The sequence below is a fragment of the Ursus arctos genome, unplaced genomic scaffold (assembly GCF_023065955.2).
Source record: "Ursus arctos isolate Adak ecotype North America unplaced genomic scaffold, UrsArc2.0 scaffold_28, whole genome shotgun sequence".
In the NCBI taxonomy this organism is placed as follows: Eukaryota; Metazoa; Chordata; class Mammalia; order Carnivora; family Ursidae; genus Ursus; species Ursus arctos.
This window is the reverse complement of record NW_026622963.1, coordinates 9,917,987-9,936,516: the sequence shown is the minus strand read 5'-3', so window position 1 is coordinate 9,936,516 and position 18,530 is coordinate 9,917,987. Positions and strand designations below refer to the sequence as shown.

The 18,530-nt window shown below is 49.0% G+C and overlaps 1 protein-coding gene across 4 annotated transcripts; it reads right to left on the bottom strand.

Annotated features, from left to right (window-relative positions):
* Nucleotides 1–2,924: 2,924 nt before the first annotated feature.
* Nucleotides 2,925–8,419, bottom strand: LOC113240971 (cytochrome P450 1A2). 4 transcript variants are annotated; one of them, XM_057303762.1, is made up of 7 exons: nt 8,321–8,419; nt 6,672–7,502; nt 6,015–6,150; nt 5,455–5,544; nt 5,070–5,193; nt 4,076–4,162; nt 2,925–3,351 (listed from the first exon to the last, which is right to left on the bottom strand). In XM_057303762.1, exons 2-7 carry the CDS (start codon nt 7,488–7,490, stop codon nt 3,054–3,056), a joined length of 1,554 nt encoding a protein of 517 aa, XP_057159745.1. In that variant the 5' UTR covers nt 7,491–7,502; nt 8,321–8,419; the 3' UTR covers nt 2,925–3,053. The 4 variants fall into 4 exon arrangements, with proteins under 4 accessions (XP_057159745.1, XP_048078011.2, XP_044247918.3 ...); XM_048222054.2 differs by having other exon boundaries at nt 6,015–6,135; nt 8,321–8,418; XM_044391983.3 differs by having other exon boundaries at nt 6,015–6,135; nt 6,672–7,499; nt 8,321–8,371.
* Between the last annotated feature and the right edge of the window lie 10,111 nt (nt 8,420–18,530).

Below are 18,530 nucleotides of genomic sequence, written 5' to 3'. Positions count from 1 at the left end.
GCTCTCTTCCCTTGTGATTTGATGATTTTCTGTAGTGGTGTGTTTATTTTTGTTTTTGTTTTTTTTTTAATTTTGAATGTAGCATTTTAACACACTATATCAAAGATATACTTCCACCAATATACAAATTGAGATATTTTACATTCTTTGTACATCTTCAAAATCTTGAATGTATTCTATACTGATAGTACATGTCAAGTTGGATTAGCCACATATTAAGGGCTCAATACCCATATTAAACTAGATTGTATGAAAAGAAATTGGCCTGTACTTTTCCATTGTCTGGTCTTACTAATTTACTTGTGGACAAACATGTGAATATCTGCCATTCTCCAAACTCTATATTCCATCATTGTAGTTTTGGATCAAGATATACTACTAGTGGGGCACCTGGATGGCTCAGTCGGCCGAGCATCCCACTCTTGACTTCTCCTCCGGTTGTGATCTTGGGGTCATGAGACTGAGCCCCACCTTGGGCTCTGTGCTCAGTGGAGAGTCTGCTTGGGATTCCCTCCCTCTGCCCCTCCCCTCACTGGTGCTCCCCACCTCTCTCTCTGAAATAAATAAATAAATCTTTTTTAAAAAAGATGTACTACTAGCAAAATTTATATATTAACAGAATTAAACAGTGCGAGACCAGTACTACAGCTGATACTAGATAAATGGCAGCAAAAATGGCTACCACATGAAGTTCATTTCAACCATTCATCCTTTTATAGGAATTAACACACCTAAGAGTGAGTGGACAGTCTTGTTTGTAGTACTTACCACAATTACTAATTTTCTGTATTTTCTTAACTTATGTATAATATGTATGCATCTGTGTAGTGGTGTGCTAGGGTTCCTTTCGCTTTATCTTTGGTACATCTACCATAGATTTTTTTAAAGATTTTATTTATTTATTTGACAGAGAGAGAGAGCCAGAGAGCACAAGTGGGGGGAATGGCAGAGGGAGAGGGAGAAGCAGGCTCCCTGTTGAGCAGGGAGCTGGATGGGGGGCTGGATCCCAGGACCCTGAAAACATGATCTGAGCTGAAGGCAGATGCTTAACCGACTGAGCCACCCAGGTGCCCCCTACCATAGATTTTTGCCTTATGATTACAATGAGGTAACCACTTATCTTTATATAACAAGTTATATTTATAACCATCTGGTTTTAAAAATCATTATTATAACCATTCTAGCATGTGTGAAGTGGTATCTCACTGTGGTTTTGATTTGCATTTCTCTAATAACTAATGATGTTCAACATCTTTTCATGTGTTTGTTGTCCAGGTGCATATCTTCTTTAGAGAACTCTATTCAAGACTTTTGCCCATTTTTGAACTGAGTTGTTTGTTTTCCTGTGGATTTGTAGAATTTCCTTGTATATTCTGGATATCAATCCCTTGTCAGATATATGATTTGCAAACATTTTCTCCTATTCTGTAGCTTATGCTTTCATTCTTTTGATAGGGCCTTTTGATGAGACCTGGGCCTTTTTCAGATAACCCAAGCACTCCTGGGGATCTTATACTCCCCGAGCTGTGCATGAACAAATCAAGGCCTTGTGAGAAATCAGATATTTTGAGGATGGGACATGAGGGATCCCCATTCAGCCATCTGGGTTTGGCCCACAGGGGTGGGTCCCTTCCCTCATAGTCCCTACAAGTGTTCAAAGACTTGGGTCAAACCGAAAGGAGAGAAGAGAGAGCAGAGAACAATGTACCCATCAATGACTGAGGAAACAAACCTGGGCTTACTCTTAGGACTCAAGAAACCAGGGCTTACTGATACATGCTGCAACATGGATGAACCTTGAAAACATTATGCTAAGTGAAGAAACCAGTCACAAAAGACCACTTCTTATATAATTGCGTGTGTATGAAATGTCCAAAGTAGGTAAATCTATAGAGACAGAAAGTAGATTAGTAGTTGCCTAGAACTGCTGGGACATGGAAGTGGGTTAAGGGGAAATGGGGAGTGACTGCTAACTGGTATGAGATTTCTTTTCCAGTTAATGAGAAGGTTCTAAAATTGATTATGGTGTGGTAGTACAACTCTGTTGTGATACTGTGATTTATAAGAAATATGTTTGGTCATTCAGATGACCAAAATACATTTCTCATATATATTTGGTCTTTGTCCACGGATCCTGGCTCATAGCTCCCCAAACCGTTGGAATTTCCTAAGTGTTGAGAGTGATGAAGGTGTCTTTTGTTATATTAATGAAGGTAACTTTTGGACTGCACTCAAGGGCAGGAACTGGTTGCCAGGAGATCCAACCATGTGATGAGAGTGTTGGATAAGTCCTACTCCCTAACCTCCAGGGAGGGGGAAGGGGCTGAAGGATCAATCAGCCAATGGCCAAAGCCTTAGTCAGTCCTGAGTATGCAATGAAGCCTCCATAAAATCCCAAAAGGACTGGGATCAAGAGCTTCAGGTTGGTGAGCACACAGAGAGTGGGGAGAGTGGGGTGCTTGGAGAGGGCATGGAAGCTCCGTGCCCCTTCCCCAGACTTCACCCTGTGTATCTCTTCATCTGGCTATTGATTCATATCTTTTGTCATATCCTTTAATAAACTGGTAAACCTAAGTGTTTCTTTGCGTTCTGTGAGCCACTCTAGCAAATTAAAGAACCTAATGAGGAGGTCACTGGAAACTCCAATCTGAAGTTGGTTGATCAGAAGTATAGGTAACAGCCTGGGGCTTGTGACTGGCAACTGAAGTCAGGGGTGAGGGGCAGTTTTACAGGACTTAGCCCTTAACCTGTGAAGTGTCATGCTATCTCTGGGTAGGTAGTGTCAGAATGGAGTTGAATTCTTGGACACCCTGTTGGTGTCTGAGAATTGCTTGGTGGTGTGTGTGTGGGGACCTCCCATGTCGAAACTGGATCCAGGAATGCCCAAAGATCTGTGAATATACTAAAAGCCATTGGAGGGTGAATTGTATGGTATGTATATTATACCTCCATAAAGATTTTATTTAAGAAAAAGGAAAAAAAAACCAAAAAACAAGGGCTGAGGACCCATGGGTGATCCTTACTCCTCCCTCTGCCTTGGTATGCTGGTGCCTTTACTTGGTGGAGAAGCGTGGCCGTGCCTGGACATGCTCACAGTGGGTGTGCTTCATGGTCAGCCCAAAGATGGGGGTTAGGTCTACTTTCACGCCTGCTGGCACACTGAACTCCAGCTGCTGCAGCAAGATGGCTAGGAAGAGGAAGATCTCCCACTTGGCCAGGACCTCCCCTATACACCGGCGCTTGCCCATGCCAAAGATCATGATCTTCTCACTCAAGGTCTTGTTGATTGCAGTACCATCAGCAGTGAGGAATCGCTCTGGTCGGAACTCAGATGGATCCCCCCACACCTTTCTGCAAGAGGAACAGAGGAGATGGGATTTCTGGTCGGGGGAGACCCTGGGAGAAAAAGCCTGGGGGAGACTTCTGTGGATGGCACAAATGTTAGAATAGATTGAGAGTAATGAGAAGAGAATGAAGAGAGGAACCAAACTGTACTTTCATGCTTTTTCTTTTACAAAGCTCTCTCTAAAATGCTTGGCCTTGTAAATGGTACTTTGTTGTATCAATTTGTTATTTTAAAGAAATAGTGCTTCAACTAAAAGAAATTTAAAGAAGGAAAACATTATCTCCATCCCACTCAATATACAAGGAGCATCAGCAGTACATCCTGGTTTATGCTTTATTGTTTTGGAGTAATTGTTGACAGCATCCCGTTTCACATTCAGAAGTGCCTCAGTTTGGATGGTAAATTATATGGTCCCCCTACCTATAGGCTAGAGTGGGATTTTCCAAGGAGAGGTTGCTGGGCCATGGACACCACAATCACCTGAGGTACTCCACTTTACCTACCAAAGTGGAATCTTGGGGGATGAGGCCCCTTAATCTAATCAACCTTCTGGTAATTTCCTATGTACATGAATGTTTGAGAAACATGGACCTAAATTTTGCTACTTAGAGCAGAGCATATATAGCAATGGAAGCCCCATTCCTCTATTTATACCCAGTTCCTAGGGGGACAAACAGCTTTCCTGTCTGTTGACTCTCATGTATTTTTCAGTGGGGGAGTTATACTCACTGGTCATGATTGACCTGCCACTGGTTTATGAAGACACAGCGTTCCTTGGGGATGTAGAAGCCTTTCAGTGTCGTGTCCCTTGTCGTGCTGAGGAGGGAAGAGGGCTCTGTCAGGCTCAGGGCAGGAAGACTGGAGCATGTCTCTGGGAGCTACTTGCTCCTACTTACACCTCACCCCAATAGTTTGCCCATCACAATCTCCATAGTCTCCATATACTACACTGGGAGGGGATATCAGGAGCAGGGAGGGGGTGAAACTATCCTTCCCCTTCCTCAGCTCCTGTTCTTCCTGTTCTTCAACTTCGACAAGTGTTTACTGAACTTTTGTTTGTGTCCAGCTGTGCAGTTGGCCATCCTCTGGAGCCAAGGAACAGGCAGTCTGGGCTAGCCCTGGGGAGTTCCCAGCCTGGCTGAGGAACTAACTAGACCAACATGTGGGTAGAAGTAAATGTTCACAAACTCTTTTGACATTGTTAACATCCCAGGACATAACCAAGAACAAATGACTTAAAGTCCTACAATCTATCAGAGACTGAAGCTGTGCCAGCTGGATGAGTCAGGAAAGCCCGCTAGTGAAGGGCAAGTTTGTGTCAGGATTGACCTCGGGCAAGGATAAGATTCTGGTAGTGGGAGAAGAGGTTAGAAGGCATTCCAGGCAGAAGGTCCAGCATAAGCAAAATTGGAGGTTGACTGCGTCATGCTGGCCAGGTGCAGCGAGGCCAGCCCGGCTGGGGTGAGGGTACTTGCAGGGAGGGAACGTGAGCAGAGGTGAAGGAGAGCTGAGGTCAGGAGTGTGACTTTCTCCTGAAAGCTGGGTAGTTTGATCATGGTTGGACTGGTTAGGGGCAGCCTAAAGGTTGAGGGTCTATGAGGAACTTGGTGACATGGCCAGAAATGAGAGGCCAAGGTCTGAGCCAGGGCCAGGGCTGAGAAGATGGGAGGAAGAAACATGGTGAGGACTACAAAGGTGGCAGGGCAGAATAAGCTGGCCTTACCTGTGGGGGATGGTAAAGGGGACAAAGGAGGTGTGTCGGAAGATCTCCAGGATGAATGCCTCCATGTAGGGTAGCTGGGGTCTGTCGGAGAGCCGGGGCCGCCGGGCCCTGCCAATCACTGTGTCTGCAGAACACGGAAGACCAAACAAGGCTTAGGGCTGCCCTGACTGTTCCATGGCATCTAAGTCCCCAATTACGTGGTACTATACCTGTTCTATATCTGAGGCCCACTAACCACCCTACCCCCAGCATGTTCTAGGCCAGGGCGGGCACCACTGTACGCCGAGGGCTGACATATAGTGGGCACAAAACAGCTATATGTACACTGAAGAAATGACCTGGGGATCCCAAGTCTTCTCTCAGCTTGTGCATCTCTACCACATACCCAGCTCCTTCTGGATCTTCCTCTGTATCTCAGGGTTTGTCACAAGGTACATGAGGCTCCAGGAGAGGGCTGTTGTGATGGTGTCAAATCCTGGGCAGCATGGTGCAAGGTGAGGAAGGGAGGAAGACAAGAACAAGAAACCAGCATTTACTAAGCACCCAGCACTTAGGTACCAAGCACTGTTTTCTCTGCCTCTTTCCCCCTACATCTTCCACCCCCCCATGAGTTTCCCGAGGGCAGAGACCCAGTCTCCTCAACACAAATTTGAGTGACTAGTTTCATAATTAGCTGCTGGAATTACAGGGATTGAAACTGACAGGCTAGAGAACCCCTTATTGTTCAGGTGGGGAAACTGAGGCCCAGAGGCAGAGAGGGGCTTAGTTGAATTTTCACCAGGAGTTGTGGGCCTGGCCCAGACTCAGACCCTGAACATGGGCCAGGTGTCTGCCCTGCACCATCTGGTGTGTGGTTAGCAAATGATTGGATGGACTCGGGCCGGGCAAGTCTGTGGGTGAACAGCAGGCATTGGTGCACGGAAGGGGCATGGGTCTGGTTCCTACCGGCCCCAAAAATGTCGTTGATAAGGTTGACGATCTTCTCATGGGGGATGTGGCCACCACTAGCTCCGGAGCCCTTCTCACTGTGCTTCAAGAGGGCGCCTGTGATGTCCTGGACGCTGCTCTGTGGAGACACAAGCTTGGGGCACCCTGGCACTTCCAGGTCGGACCTTGCCCTGCCCCATATGGCACTCCCACCCGACCTCCAGGCAGTAAGTTGGGCTTCCAGGGGGGAGCTGGTAGCAGCCCTGGGTGCCCTTCCTCCCAATAACCCCAGGGGTCCAATTTCAAAGGAGGACGTTGGGGGGAGTACTGGGAAGCCAAGTGCCACCTGAGCTGCAGATTAGCTTCTGTGAGGGTTCAGCTTCCTACCGCACAAAAGCCTTCTCATGATAACAGCCCCCCACGTTGCAGGACTCTGCCAGGGCCCCGTTCACAGGCAAATATCTCGGCGGCTTTGAGCAACTCTGAGAGGGACGCAATTGGATGAGGAAGCTGAGACCCGAGAGGGAGAGGGATTGGTTCCAGGTAGTGCAGCTGATCCAAGACGTTCCAGAGCCTTCCTAGGCCTTGGCAGCACACCAGCTGTGTGTGTACCTGGAGGCTGGGTGAGAGGAGCCAGACCCAGGTGCCCCCTCACCACCAGCACCCTGGGCTCACCTCGTCAAAGTCCCGGTAGTGCTCTTGGACAATTTTCTGCAGGAACCGCAGTAACTTCTGGTTGAAGGCCTTGAATCTCTGCAGGGCGGGGCTGGGCATATACTGAAGGATGGGGAAGAAGTCCACAGGGTTCCCGGAGGAGGCGATCTCCACAAAATCATTGCTGTGCTTTATGAGGGTGAGCATTTCCTCACTGCTCTGAGGGAAGTGCTGCCCAAAGCACATGGCACCAATGACGTTGGCCACCGAGAGCAGCACGTGGTTGTAGGGGTCAAAGCGCCCCGCCTCTGCCATCTGCTCCTGCAGCCTGCTGAGGAGGGCCTCGGCCTCCTTGCTCACGTGCTCCTCCAGGTAGCAGGAGGACGCAGACGCCGGGTTCGAGGCAGTGGAGAAACTCTTCAGGGCGTTCTGGGCCAGGCGCCTGCGGGCAGCCCACACTGGTCCAGAGTCTGGGTTGAAGGTCATGCTCTGGCCATCTGTGACCAGAGTGAAGCTGTAGAGGTCGGGCCGGCCCTTGAAATCATCGCCCTGTTGCACCAGAGCCTGCCGGATGGTGTCCAGGCCGCTGAGGACCAGCACGGGCGTTGAGCCGATGCGGATTTGCAGCACGTCCCCATAATGCTGGCTCAGCCTCGACAGCGCCAGATGCGGGCTCTTCCCCAAGGTCAGCACGTTCCCCAGCAGGGGCCAGCCCCAGGGCCCCGGGGGGCTCTTCAGGCCTTTGGGAGCCCGAGGCTGCCAGGCCCTGACCACCCAGAGCACCAGGCAGAAGACGGCGGAGGCCAGGAGGAGCTCGGTGGCCATCTGGGACAATGCCATCTGTACCAACTACTGGGGAAGAAGGAGGAGCCAGGCTGAGTGTCAAGATGGAGCTATTCATTCCCTCATTCATTCACTCTCTCAGTCAATAAACACTGGCATATGCTTGGTACTTGGCTCCCAGCTGGACACCAGAAAGACTAAGATACATCCACCTTGGGTCCTGTGTCCCGGGAGCTCACCCTGAGAGCATCGCAGAATCTGAGGCCTGGAAAGGAACCTCAGAATGCTCAACCCGAGGGTCTGCCCTTCGAGCCCTGACCCTCCCTTCTGCCCACCACCTCGGTCTCCAGTTCTAAGCCTGGAGTGGAGGCAACTGACACTTTCAAACAGGGAAGCACCCTTGCCGGCCCCCAGCTCAGGGTTATGCTGGGCACTATGCCAAAGGTCCCTGCCAATGCTGGCTTCCTGCTAATACCTCCTCCTACCCAGGGAATAGGGAGCTGCTCCCGGCCAGCAACACCGAGGTCCCACCCAGGGACCTTGACCACATCCAAGAAGAGCACCTCTTCCCCATCCCCTCACAATCTTGGAGGCTGAGGTTTGGCTGCAGCTAGAGCCACGGCTGCCCTCGTGCCAGGTGGGGACCCCTCCCCATCTCTCCATTTGAATCATGCTTAGGGTTCTTAGAGATGGCCCAGTCCAAGCTGCCAATTGAAAAATGGAGAAAGTGAGGTCTGATGTCGGGCAGGAAGGACTAGAACTCAGGCCTCCTACACCTAACCCAGAGTCCCTTCATTCCTCCATCTCCTCTGGTTTCCAGGATGTATTGGCGGTGGGAGGGCGGGGGAGGAGTCCCAGGGACTGGAAAATGAACCCAAGAAAGGTACCTGTCCAGGCGGGTGCTTGAGATCAGTGGGGTTGTGGAGGCTGGTACAGAGCTTCTGGCTCTGGGGGAGATGACCTTTTATAAATACCACCCTCTGTCAGATTGGCCCTGCAATCCTGGTCACCTGATATCAAAGTTACCAAATGAAGCTGGAAGGGTCAGCCCTTGGCTTTGCGCCATGATCCCTCAGCTCCGCCTGCCACCCAGGGCCCAGGAAAGAAGTGCTATGTCCCGATGGAGGAATGCCCAGCTCTTTTCAGGGTTCAGGATCAATAGACGTTTTTCTCTCCGGGGTAGGGCAGGGTGCTGGGAACAAAAGTCTCCTGGGTTGTTCCAGGCTCCTTTCCCACTGCCCGCATGAGGAGAGACCCTGCCTGAGCCCTCAGACCAGGCCGATCTGCTCCTCTCAGGGAGGGTGCTCTGTAGCACCCCTCTGACAACCCGCAAAACCAGGTAGGGAACAGGCATGCTCTGGCCACTCCTGAATTTCAGCCCAAGTCCTTAATATGAAAACAAGAGATGAGAAGAACCCTGCATTCTAAAGGGTGACCCCTTAGCCCTCCTCCCTCCTGGTAAGAGATGATAAGAAACTTAAAATCAAACGAAGGCTGTCCAGGCTGTGGGCTGTTCCTCATGGCAACTGACTTAGATTCTTCAAAACAGTCAATGTCATTAAAAAATAAAAGGTCCTTGTCTGGAATGAAGAGCCTAGAGACAGAACAACCAAATGCTATATGTAAAATTTCACTGGACGCTGGACTTCAAGAAAACATATTTTAAATCTGCAAAAGACATTTTTGGGACAATTGGAGGCACATGAGCATGGACAGGAGATTAGAAAATATTATGGAATTAATGTGTATTTCCTTTTTTAAAAAAGATTTATTTGAGAGAGAGAGAGCATGCACAACTAGGGTGAGGGGCAGAGGGAGAAGGAGGAGGAGGGATTGTGGGGGGGCTCCATCCCAGGACCCTGGGATCACGACCTGAGCCAAAAGGCAGATGTTTAATCGACTGAGCCACCAGGCGACCCTTATGTGGATTTTCTTAGCTGTGAACATAGCATCGCAGTTACGTGGGAGGATATTGCAGGCAATCTTAGGAGATCAATGTTGTAGCATGTCATGGTTTTGTTAAATCTATAAAACTTACTTTTAAGTGATTTTGTTTAAAGACGAAATCAGAGAGGGAGACAAACCGTAAGAGACTCTTAATCATAGGACACAAACTGAGGGTTGCTGGAGGGGAGGTGGGTGGGGGAATGGGGTAACTGGGTGATGGGCATTGAGGAGGGCATGTGATGTGATGAGCACTGGGTGTTATATAAGACCGATGAATCACTGACCTCTACGTCTGAAACTAATAATACACTATATGTTAATTAACTGAATTTAAATTAAAAAATAAATGAGTCTGTTTAGAAGTGTACGTCCATGTGTGTATGTATATTGAGAGGAGAGAGAGTAAATATGGCAAATGTCAGCTATCCGAGGTCCCAGGGGAAGGTAGGCGGGCGTTCAGTGAAAGTACAGGAGCTTTAAGGTAGCAAGAGGGCTCTTGCTTGCTAAGGAGTTCCATAGTGATTCTCTCTCCTCCCCTGGGGAAGGCAAGAGGAACTCTAGGGCTCAAGGAGCCAAGTGAGGTGAGTCCAGGAGACCCTAGCTTTGAGAGTGGGATACCTGCAAGAGGGGAGAATGGCCTCTCCCTCCCAGACAGGAGTCCAGGTGGGTTGGAGAATGGGGAGGGGAACTATGCCATTTGCATGTTTATCACATACTTTATAAAGCTTAATAGTTATGGGCCCAGTTGTTCTAAGAGCTTTACATGTACGAACGGAAAACATTCTCAGTAATCCTGTGGAAGGGAATTTAATACTATCTTCATATTACAATGGGGTAATAGAGGCGCAGAGAAGTGGTGTGATTTGTTCTAGGTCCCAGAGCAGCGTGTTAGAGCTGAGTCCCAAACCTTCAGAAGACTGTACCTGGACCTGCACGCTACATACCTGCTTGAAAAGTATCCCTGGATTGGGGGGAGCAGCTGAATGGTGGGGGCAGCAAGGGTAGCCTGCATGACCAGAGTGGGGTGCAGTACCAGGATATGAGTCTTCCGAGAGCCAGGTAGACATCCTGTAGGGTTGGGACCTACGCTGCATACATGGGACCTCACTGTAGAGGAGAGGGGCACCTGTGGGAGTGAGCTGTCAGCCAGCCCATCAGCCACTTAGGGACTCTGTGATGTGGAGGACAGTTGGGACTCTAAGGCACTTGATGAAAAGCTGGCAGTGGAACATCTGCTACATAAAGCATCCTTAACCCAGAGAGAAGACACACAGCACCAGCCAGATGAAAAGAGATTGGCTTTTCCTCCAGCACCCTCCCCCCTCATCCTCCCTGATGGAGAGGCCAGCAAGGGGTGGGGGGGAGGGTGTGGAAGGAAGGAATACAGAAACAGAGCAAACTTCTCCCCTTCCCACTAGGGCTGGTTGGGTCCCCAGAAGGCTGGGAATTCACCCTAAATTGGATGTGAGAAGGCAATTTTGATTTAGATTGGACTGGGCTCTCTAATTCCTGAAAATGAGAAAGCTGTGGGGTCAAACTGAGCTGAGGTCAAGGGGCAAGTTTGGGAAGTCCGATAGAGCTGCGGAGCACATTTGAAGACCTCAGCTGAGATAAAGGACAACTGTTTTCTGTCTGTCTCTACTGGGTTCAGCTCACACAATAAAATGATCAAGATCTGAGGCTACGTTTCACAGAAAACTATTTCTCTCTTTCTTTCTGTCTGTCTGTGTCTCTCTCCCCCCCACTTCCCTCCCTCCCTGCTTCCCTCCTTCCCTTCCTCACTCTCCTCTCTACCTCTGTCTCTTTCTCCCTCTCCTCTCTCTTGCTCTCATTCTTCAATGAACTAAAGTCATACTTTATTCAGATCTCCTTAGCTTTTGCCTGGTGTCTTCTGTTCTAGGATCCCATCAAGGAAGACATGACATTATACTGTGGTCGTGTCTCTTTAAGCTCCCCCTGACTGTGACATTTCTCAGACTATCTTTGTTTTTGATGACCTTGACAGTTTTTCAAGAGTACCAGTCAGGTAGTCTGTAGGATGCCCAGTACTGGAATTTGTCTGTTTCTTTCATGATAAGGCTGGGGTTATGGGTTCTTTGTAGGAAGAGCAAGAAGTAAAGTGTCATCTTAGTCATATCATGTCAAGGTTACATATTGTCAGCCTGACTCAGGCTGGGTGATGTTGGCTTTGATCAGCTGGCCGAAGTTGTGTTTGTTAGTTTCTGCATGGTGAGTCACTCCTTCTGCCCCTTGCCATGTGTGCTCTTGGAAGAAAGTCACTGTGAGCGACCCACACCTATGGAGTGGGGAGTTCTGCTCCCCCTCCTTGAGGATGGAGTATCTACGTAAAATATTTGAACTTGTACATGACAGACCATTGACCTTTATTTTTGATAAAAAGCTTAAAACTTTTAATTAAATTACAAGATCCATCCAGAAAAGTGCAGCTATCATGTACAGCTTGATGAATTTTTATAGATTTAACAAAGCCACATAACTAGCCTTCAGATCAAGACACAGAACATTACCAACATCCTAGAAATCCCCTTTGTGCCCTCCCCAAGGGTAACCACAACCCCAATTTCTAATAGTGTAGATGAGTTGTGACTGTTTTTGTTCTTTATATAAATGAAATCATGCTGTGTGTACTCTTTTTTTTGGTTGTGGAATTTTTTTAAATTAATAGACTTTTAAAAAGATTTTATTTATTTATTTGGGAGAGAGATAGACCGAGACAGAGAAAGAGAGCATGGGCAGGGGGGAGGGGCAGAAGTAGAGGGAGAAGCAGGCTCCCCGCTGAGCAGGGAGCCCGATGGAAGGCTCTATCCCAGGACCCCGAGATCATGACCTGAGCTGAAGTCAGATGCTTAACCGGCTGAGCCACCCAGGTGCCCCTTGCACACGTGTTTGTATGTATTTCTGCTATGTATAGACCGATGAGAAGACATGCTAGGTCACAGGCTAGACATATGTCCAGTGCTACTAGAGTCTACCAATTTTTCAGCGTACTTGAACCAATATGTATGAGGGTCCATGCTTCTCATGCTTACTACCATGGAATCTTTTTTTTTAAAAAAGATTTTATTTATTTATTTGACAGAGTGAGAGAGAACGAGCATAGGGAGCAGCAGGCAGAGGGAGAGGGAGAAGCAGGCTCCTTACTGAGCAGGGACCTCGATGTGGGGCTCCATCCCAGGACCCCGGGATCACGACCTGAGCCAAAGGCAGATGCTTAACCGACTGAGCCACCCAGGTGCTCCACCATGGAATATTTTTAATATTTTTAATTGTATCCATTCTGGAGTGTGTACTGACTACTTCCCTTTTTAAAATTCCTCAATGCTTCCCATAGACTTCGGGATAAAAACCAAACTCCCTCGCTTAACACCCAAAGGCTTCAGCAACAGCTCTTGCTCTGGCTCTGTTCACCCCCATGATCCCCTTGCCCCACCCCCATCGTCTTCTCCATATGTTGATCCCTTTGCTTGAAACTCATCCCCCCACCCTGTGTCTTCTGGCCAGCTCCTGTCTATCATTCTATACCCTGCTCAACTGTCACCATGCTGCTCCTCTGAATTACCACAGGCGCCACACTGCCTCCTTAACATCACCCTTCGTGCTGCCTCTCCTTTGGACTGTGAACTTAAAGGTCGAGGTAGCCTCTGCGTCTCTTCTTATCTCTAGTTCCTAGCACTGGGACTGCCACATGGCATGCATTCAGAACAAGATTTGTTGAATCAATTCGTGTTCCCAAGTAAAAATGCTAACTGGCACAGCAACTTTGTGAAGACTCTGCTTTGGGCATTTCCTGCATCGGTTTTATGGAACTTGCAATAATCCTTATGGTTAAAATTTATTGAGCACCTGCTATGCCTTAAGCTCTGTGCTGTGTGCTTAATGTCAGCCATCTCTGTTTTAGCGTCATAGCAATCCTATCTTGAGGATAGGATCCCAGGGGGAGCACGCAGGGCATGGCTAAGGTTTAGGTGAGGGGAAGGGTGAAGGGCACTCCTGGGTCACTCAACAAATTTATTCAGTGCTCATTCATTGATCTGGCTGCTGGTCAGGACTCAGTAATTGACAGCCCCTTTTCTGCTCCTTTTGGGTAAGTCCTTCTTTGTGCCTCTCATCATTCCATTCTCACTTCTGCCACGGCTCTGGTCACAAGGAACTGTGGTTTTTGGTTGGCCCATTGTCTAACCCAAACTCCAGCCGAGACTGTGGGCTCCTTGAAGGCAGGGGCTGAATCCCATTTGTCTCTGTGCCCAGACCTGGCGGAGAAGGAGGACCTTGCTGGACACATTAAATTAAATCTAGGGCGTCTCGATTCTATGAGATATGGACCTGGAGCTTCAGTCCTGGACATCCAATCACCTGCTGCGTATATCCACCCCGAGGCCCCCCACTCACAGCATCCTCATCGTGCCCAAATGAAGCGTGTTACTTCCCTGCACACGCACTTTCCCTCTGATCCTCAACCCAGCCAGAAACCTGGGAATCCTGGAAGTCTCTTTCTGTCATTCACCACCATCAGAATTCTCAGGATCCTACTGTTTAAATACCTCTTGGGTCTCACTCCTTCTCTCCATTCCTGTGGCACTGTCTGCAGAAGGCTGTCAGCACCGTCTCCCGCCTGGGCTTTTGCAGGAACCTCCTACTTGATCTCACCACATGTAGGCTAATGTTGTCCAACGGAGCTTTCTCCGGTGCTAGAAATTTTGTATGTCTGTGCCGTCCGATAGGGTAGCCACAAGCCACATGCAGCTATTGAGCACTTGAAATGTGGTTAGTTAGTGCAATTGAGAGCAGAAACTTGAATTCCATTTAATTTTATTTTTTAAAAGATTTTATTTATTTACTTGACAGAGAGAGAACGCAAGTAGGGGGAACAGGAGAAAGAGAAGCAGGCTCCCTGCTCAGCAGGGAGCCCAATGTGGAGCTCAATCCCAGGACCCTGGGATTATGACCTGAATCAAAGGCAGAAGCTTAACCGACCGAGCCACCCAGCTGCCTCAGAATTCCATTTAATTTTAAATTGAAGTAGTCACACGTGGCTCCTGGCTGCCATATTGGCCGGCACAGTTCTTGGCTCCCTCCTCAGCTCATCTCTCCAATCCGTGCTCCACATCGCCACCCACCTGAACTTGCTTAACTGCACATCTGAGCGTGTCCTGGGGCACCTGGGGAGCTCAGTCAGTTAATCGTCTGCCTTCAGCACAGGGCATGATCTCAGGGTCCCGGGATTGAGCCCCGCATCAGGCTCTCTGCTCAGCAGGGGTCTGCTTCTCCTTCTGTGCTCTCTCTCTCAAAGAAATAAATTAATTAAATAATTTTTAAAAATCTGAGCATCCCCCCTTCCTATCCTTCAGCAGTTTCTTAAGGCATTGGAAACAAAGTTCCAACTCATTCAGCATGGGAGCCAGTTCCTGCTCCCTTCTCTCCTCATTTCCCAACAGCCTCTCCTCACACAGCTTTCCCACCAGTCATAGGAAGCAGCTTCTCATTCCTCCAGCTTTCTGCCTCTGTGCTCTCACATATGCTGTTCCCTCTGCCTGGAACACCCTACCTTCCTCCCAACCTTCTTCCCCAGTCAACAAACAACCCTCCAGGAAATGCACTGCTTCCAGGTAAGAAAAGCTTACTTATATTGTGGTATTGGGATGCATTAATGACAAAGGATTCTCATGTTTCCAGGAGAGCAAATCCTCCCAACCTCAGCCCCAGGCCCACCTCCTCTGGGGCATCCTGAACCCTTACTCTGGTTCAGATCCTCCTCTTTGGGCATGGCTGTCTCATGGTACCAACACTCCAGTGTCATATTGCTTGGTTTCCCTTGCCCTCTCTAGATGGGACAACTTGAGGCAAGCGTGTTCTTATTCACTCGATTTTTAGTTCCGTGCCTGTCACTAGCAGATGTTCAACCATATTCTTTGAGCATAAATTGTGCTGTCAGCCACTGTTCTGGAAGAAAACTTACAGCAGTGAACAAGACAGGCCCTGCCTTCACAGAGGAGACTGACAACAAGCAGGCAAACAGATGAATGAGATCATTGCAGACTTACTGAAACTCTTCTTTGTCCTCCAGACCCAACCCCCACCCTTGCTCTGTGCACCGAGAGGCTGACCTCAGCAGACTGTATCAGTGGGCTCCCTCCATCCTCTGACTCCTTGTTGGGTTCAGTCAATGAGAGGCACTAGCATGAGATGTGAAGGTGGGAAGAGAATGAACTTGGGGTACTTCTACTCCACAGGTCACAACAGTCACTATGGTAGGCCACAGCTCCTGCCAGGCAGTCCTCCTCTCCTTAGTCTCTCTCTGGGTCCATGAAACACCTTCTTCTTGTCGCTTCCAGCCCAAGAGAGTGAGGGCTCTTCTCTATTACTAATTGTATGGTACCACCCTATCCTGTGTTGGTTTCCCCAAACCCTGCCCACACCTTTGTAAATCATCATTATTAAACGCTCCCCGATGACCCAGTTTGAATGGATCCTGTTTCTTGCAAAGACCCTGAATAATAAATGGGTTCTTTGCAAATCTGTGGTCCACCATCCTTGGAACCTCAGCTTTTTGCCCCAAGCTGGCTCCCTCTGGTCACAAGATAGCTGCTGCAGTTCCAGCCATCACATTCAGACATGACAAGGGCCAGAGGGACAAGACTGCACATCTTGCCATGTATTCCTTTTCAGAGTGAAGAAGACTTTCCCAAAAGTTGTCCCAGTTGACCCTGGTTTTCAGAATAGTTTACCTGAAGCATTTTTTCATTAAGGGAATTCCCCTGTCCTTCCTGCGGCTTTCAGTAAACAATCACAAATGTGTTCCAGAAAGTATTTGATCCCAGCTATAATAAAATTACTCTTAGTAAACAAACAAACAAACAAACAAACAAACAACTTTGTCAACCAAATGCTCTTGGATGTGCTGCCACAGTGTCTGCCAAGGAGGTGGTCTCATTCAGACTTATTGGGGCAGAGCCTCGCTGCCCCACCAGCCAGTGATGGGCCACTCGACAAACTTAGGGACCCTATCCCACCTGCCCCACCACTTGTAGATACCTGATGGCCATTCCTTATTTTTTATTTTGGGGAATAAAAACTCTAGCAGCATCTCAGTCTCTCTCCACCATATCACTTGCTCTTGGCTTTTGTTTCCCTGCTGGCCACGAGGCTTTGGTGGGCATGCTGGGCTGTCCCAGGCCCTTGGGAGCCTCTGTCTTCCTGGCCCGTGGTGCAGGCACTGTCTAGGACCCAGCACCCTTAGGAAGAGCAGTGGCCTTGACTTTCAGCTCCTCCCAGGCCCCTTGGCAGCCGCCTCAATTGGACCTTGTTTCACACACAAGACAACACAAATGGTCCAAAAAACATTCTCCTTTCTTTCTGAAGGTTTTGTGATGCGTTGTTATCATTAACCAGTCTTTTTTTTTTTTTTTTTTTTTGAGAGAGAGAGAGAGAGATCATGAGCAGGGGAAGGGACAGAGGCAGAAGCAGACTCCCCGCTGAGCAAGGACCCAACTGACATGGGGCTCCATTCCAGGACCCTGGGATCATGACCTGAGCCACAGCAGACGCTTAACTGCCTGAGCCACCCAGGTGCCCCTTAACCAGTCTTTTTTTTGAAGACTTTATTTATTTATTTGAGAGAGAGAGAGAGGGTATAAGCAGGGAGAGCTGCAGGCAGAGGGAGAAGGAGGCTCCCCACCAAGCGGGGAGCCTGATGTGGGACTCGATCCCAGGACCTGAGTCGAAGGCAGATGCTTAGCCGACTGAGCCACCCTGGCGCCCCTTAACCAGTCTTTCTTAACCAGATTCCTATCATGAACCAGATTCCTCCTCCATATCATTGGCCAGAATCCTATCACAGATCTGTGTTTAATCCAGTCACCAGCAAGGCAACTGTGGCCACAATGACTGGTGCAGAGCCGCCAAGACCCACTACTTCAGGCTGGGGGGCTGGGGTCAGCCTCCTCCAAAGGCACATAGCTCGGGAAAGGAAGATGGAAAATACTTGCCCAAAACGGGCGTGGAGGAGGGTGTTAGGAAGGAGGAGAACTCAAGGTGAGGGGGAAAGTCCATTGGGTGCCTGCAAGTGGTGGGGCAGTTGGGAAAAGATTCCTTAGTTGGTCGGGTGCCCAGGCCCTGGCTGCTGGGGCAGCCAGGCTGTGCCCCAATAGGTCTGAATGAGACCACCTCCTTGCCAGAGACAGTGGGAGGTCATCCAGGAGCATTTGGCTGACAAAGCAGAGGCCTTGCTTTGATGAGATGATGAGAACATTCGCTCTCAGCAGACCTCGGTGTTTATATATAAAAAGGCATCTCTAACTGGGAATCAGAGCATTCCCCTGAGCATGCCCAACCCCCCCCTTCGGCAGGTCAAACATTTCCTTGCAAAGCTGTTTTCACAATTCGCTGGCTTGGCAAACACTCCCCCAACAGTAAAGGCAACTGCCAACCTGAGGAGAATGAGTCAAACTCAGACATATACTATGGGTCTAAATTAATCATATCCATTGCTATTGAAGGAAGAAGAGAAAAAGGAAAAAGAAGGTCTGCCTTCACCTCCCCTGCCCTCTAGAGTTAGCCCAGAGCCCGCGGGCACTCTCCCCCCTCCCCAGCCTTCTCTGTGTCGTTTCCCAGGCCTGCACCTTCCCAGCCATTCCCCACCTATCAAAACACAGAAGTCTCTGGAGGTCTCTCATCCGGATCCTGCAGAGTTCTTTCTGCTGGGGGCCACCGCAGAGCCTGCCCTCTGCCGATTATCATGGGGAACCTGATCGTGGCCCCATTGAGAGGAAACAGGAAGCTTCGACACAGAAAGAAATTGAGGACTTCTGGTGACCATGGCCATCTGGTCAACCATGTGGCCTTGCCCAGATGCTGGCCCTGGACGGAAGTGAAGGAGGCATAAGGTCGGATGTCTGATCTGGGCCAGGCTGAGATGAGCTTCTGAAGGCGGGACGGTGCCTGACGGCCTGTCTTCTGGGAGCAGAATGACTGCCATTCACTGAGCAGGTGCTGAAGAAAGGATCTGGGGTGGAGGTCCATTTGGCTGACCACCTTGGACCTGGTGCCCTGTGTACAAAGACCCAGAATTTCACTAGGCTTCTGCTATTGAAAACTAGATGTGTTTTCCTATTTGGGGGTTTCGCATGTTTC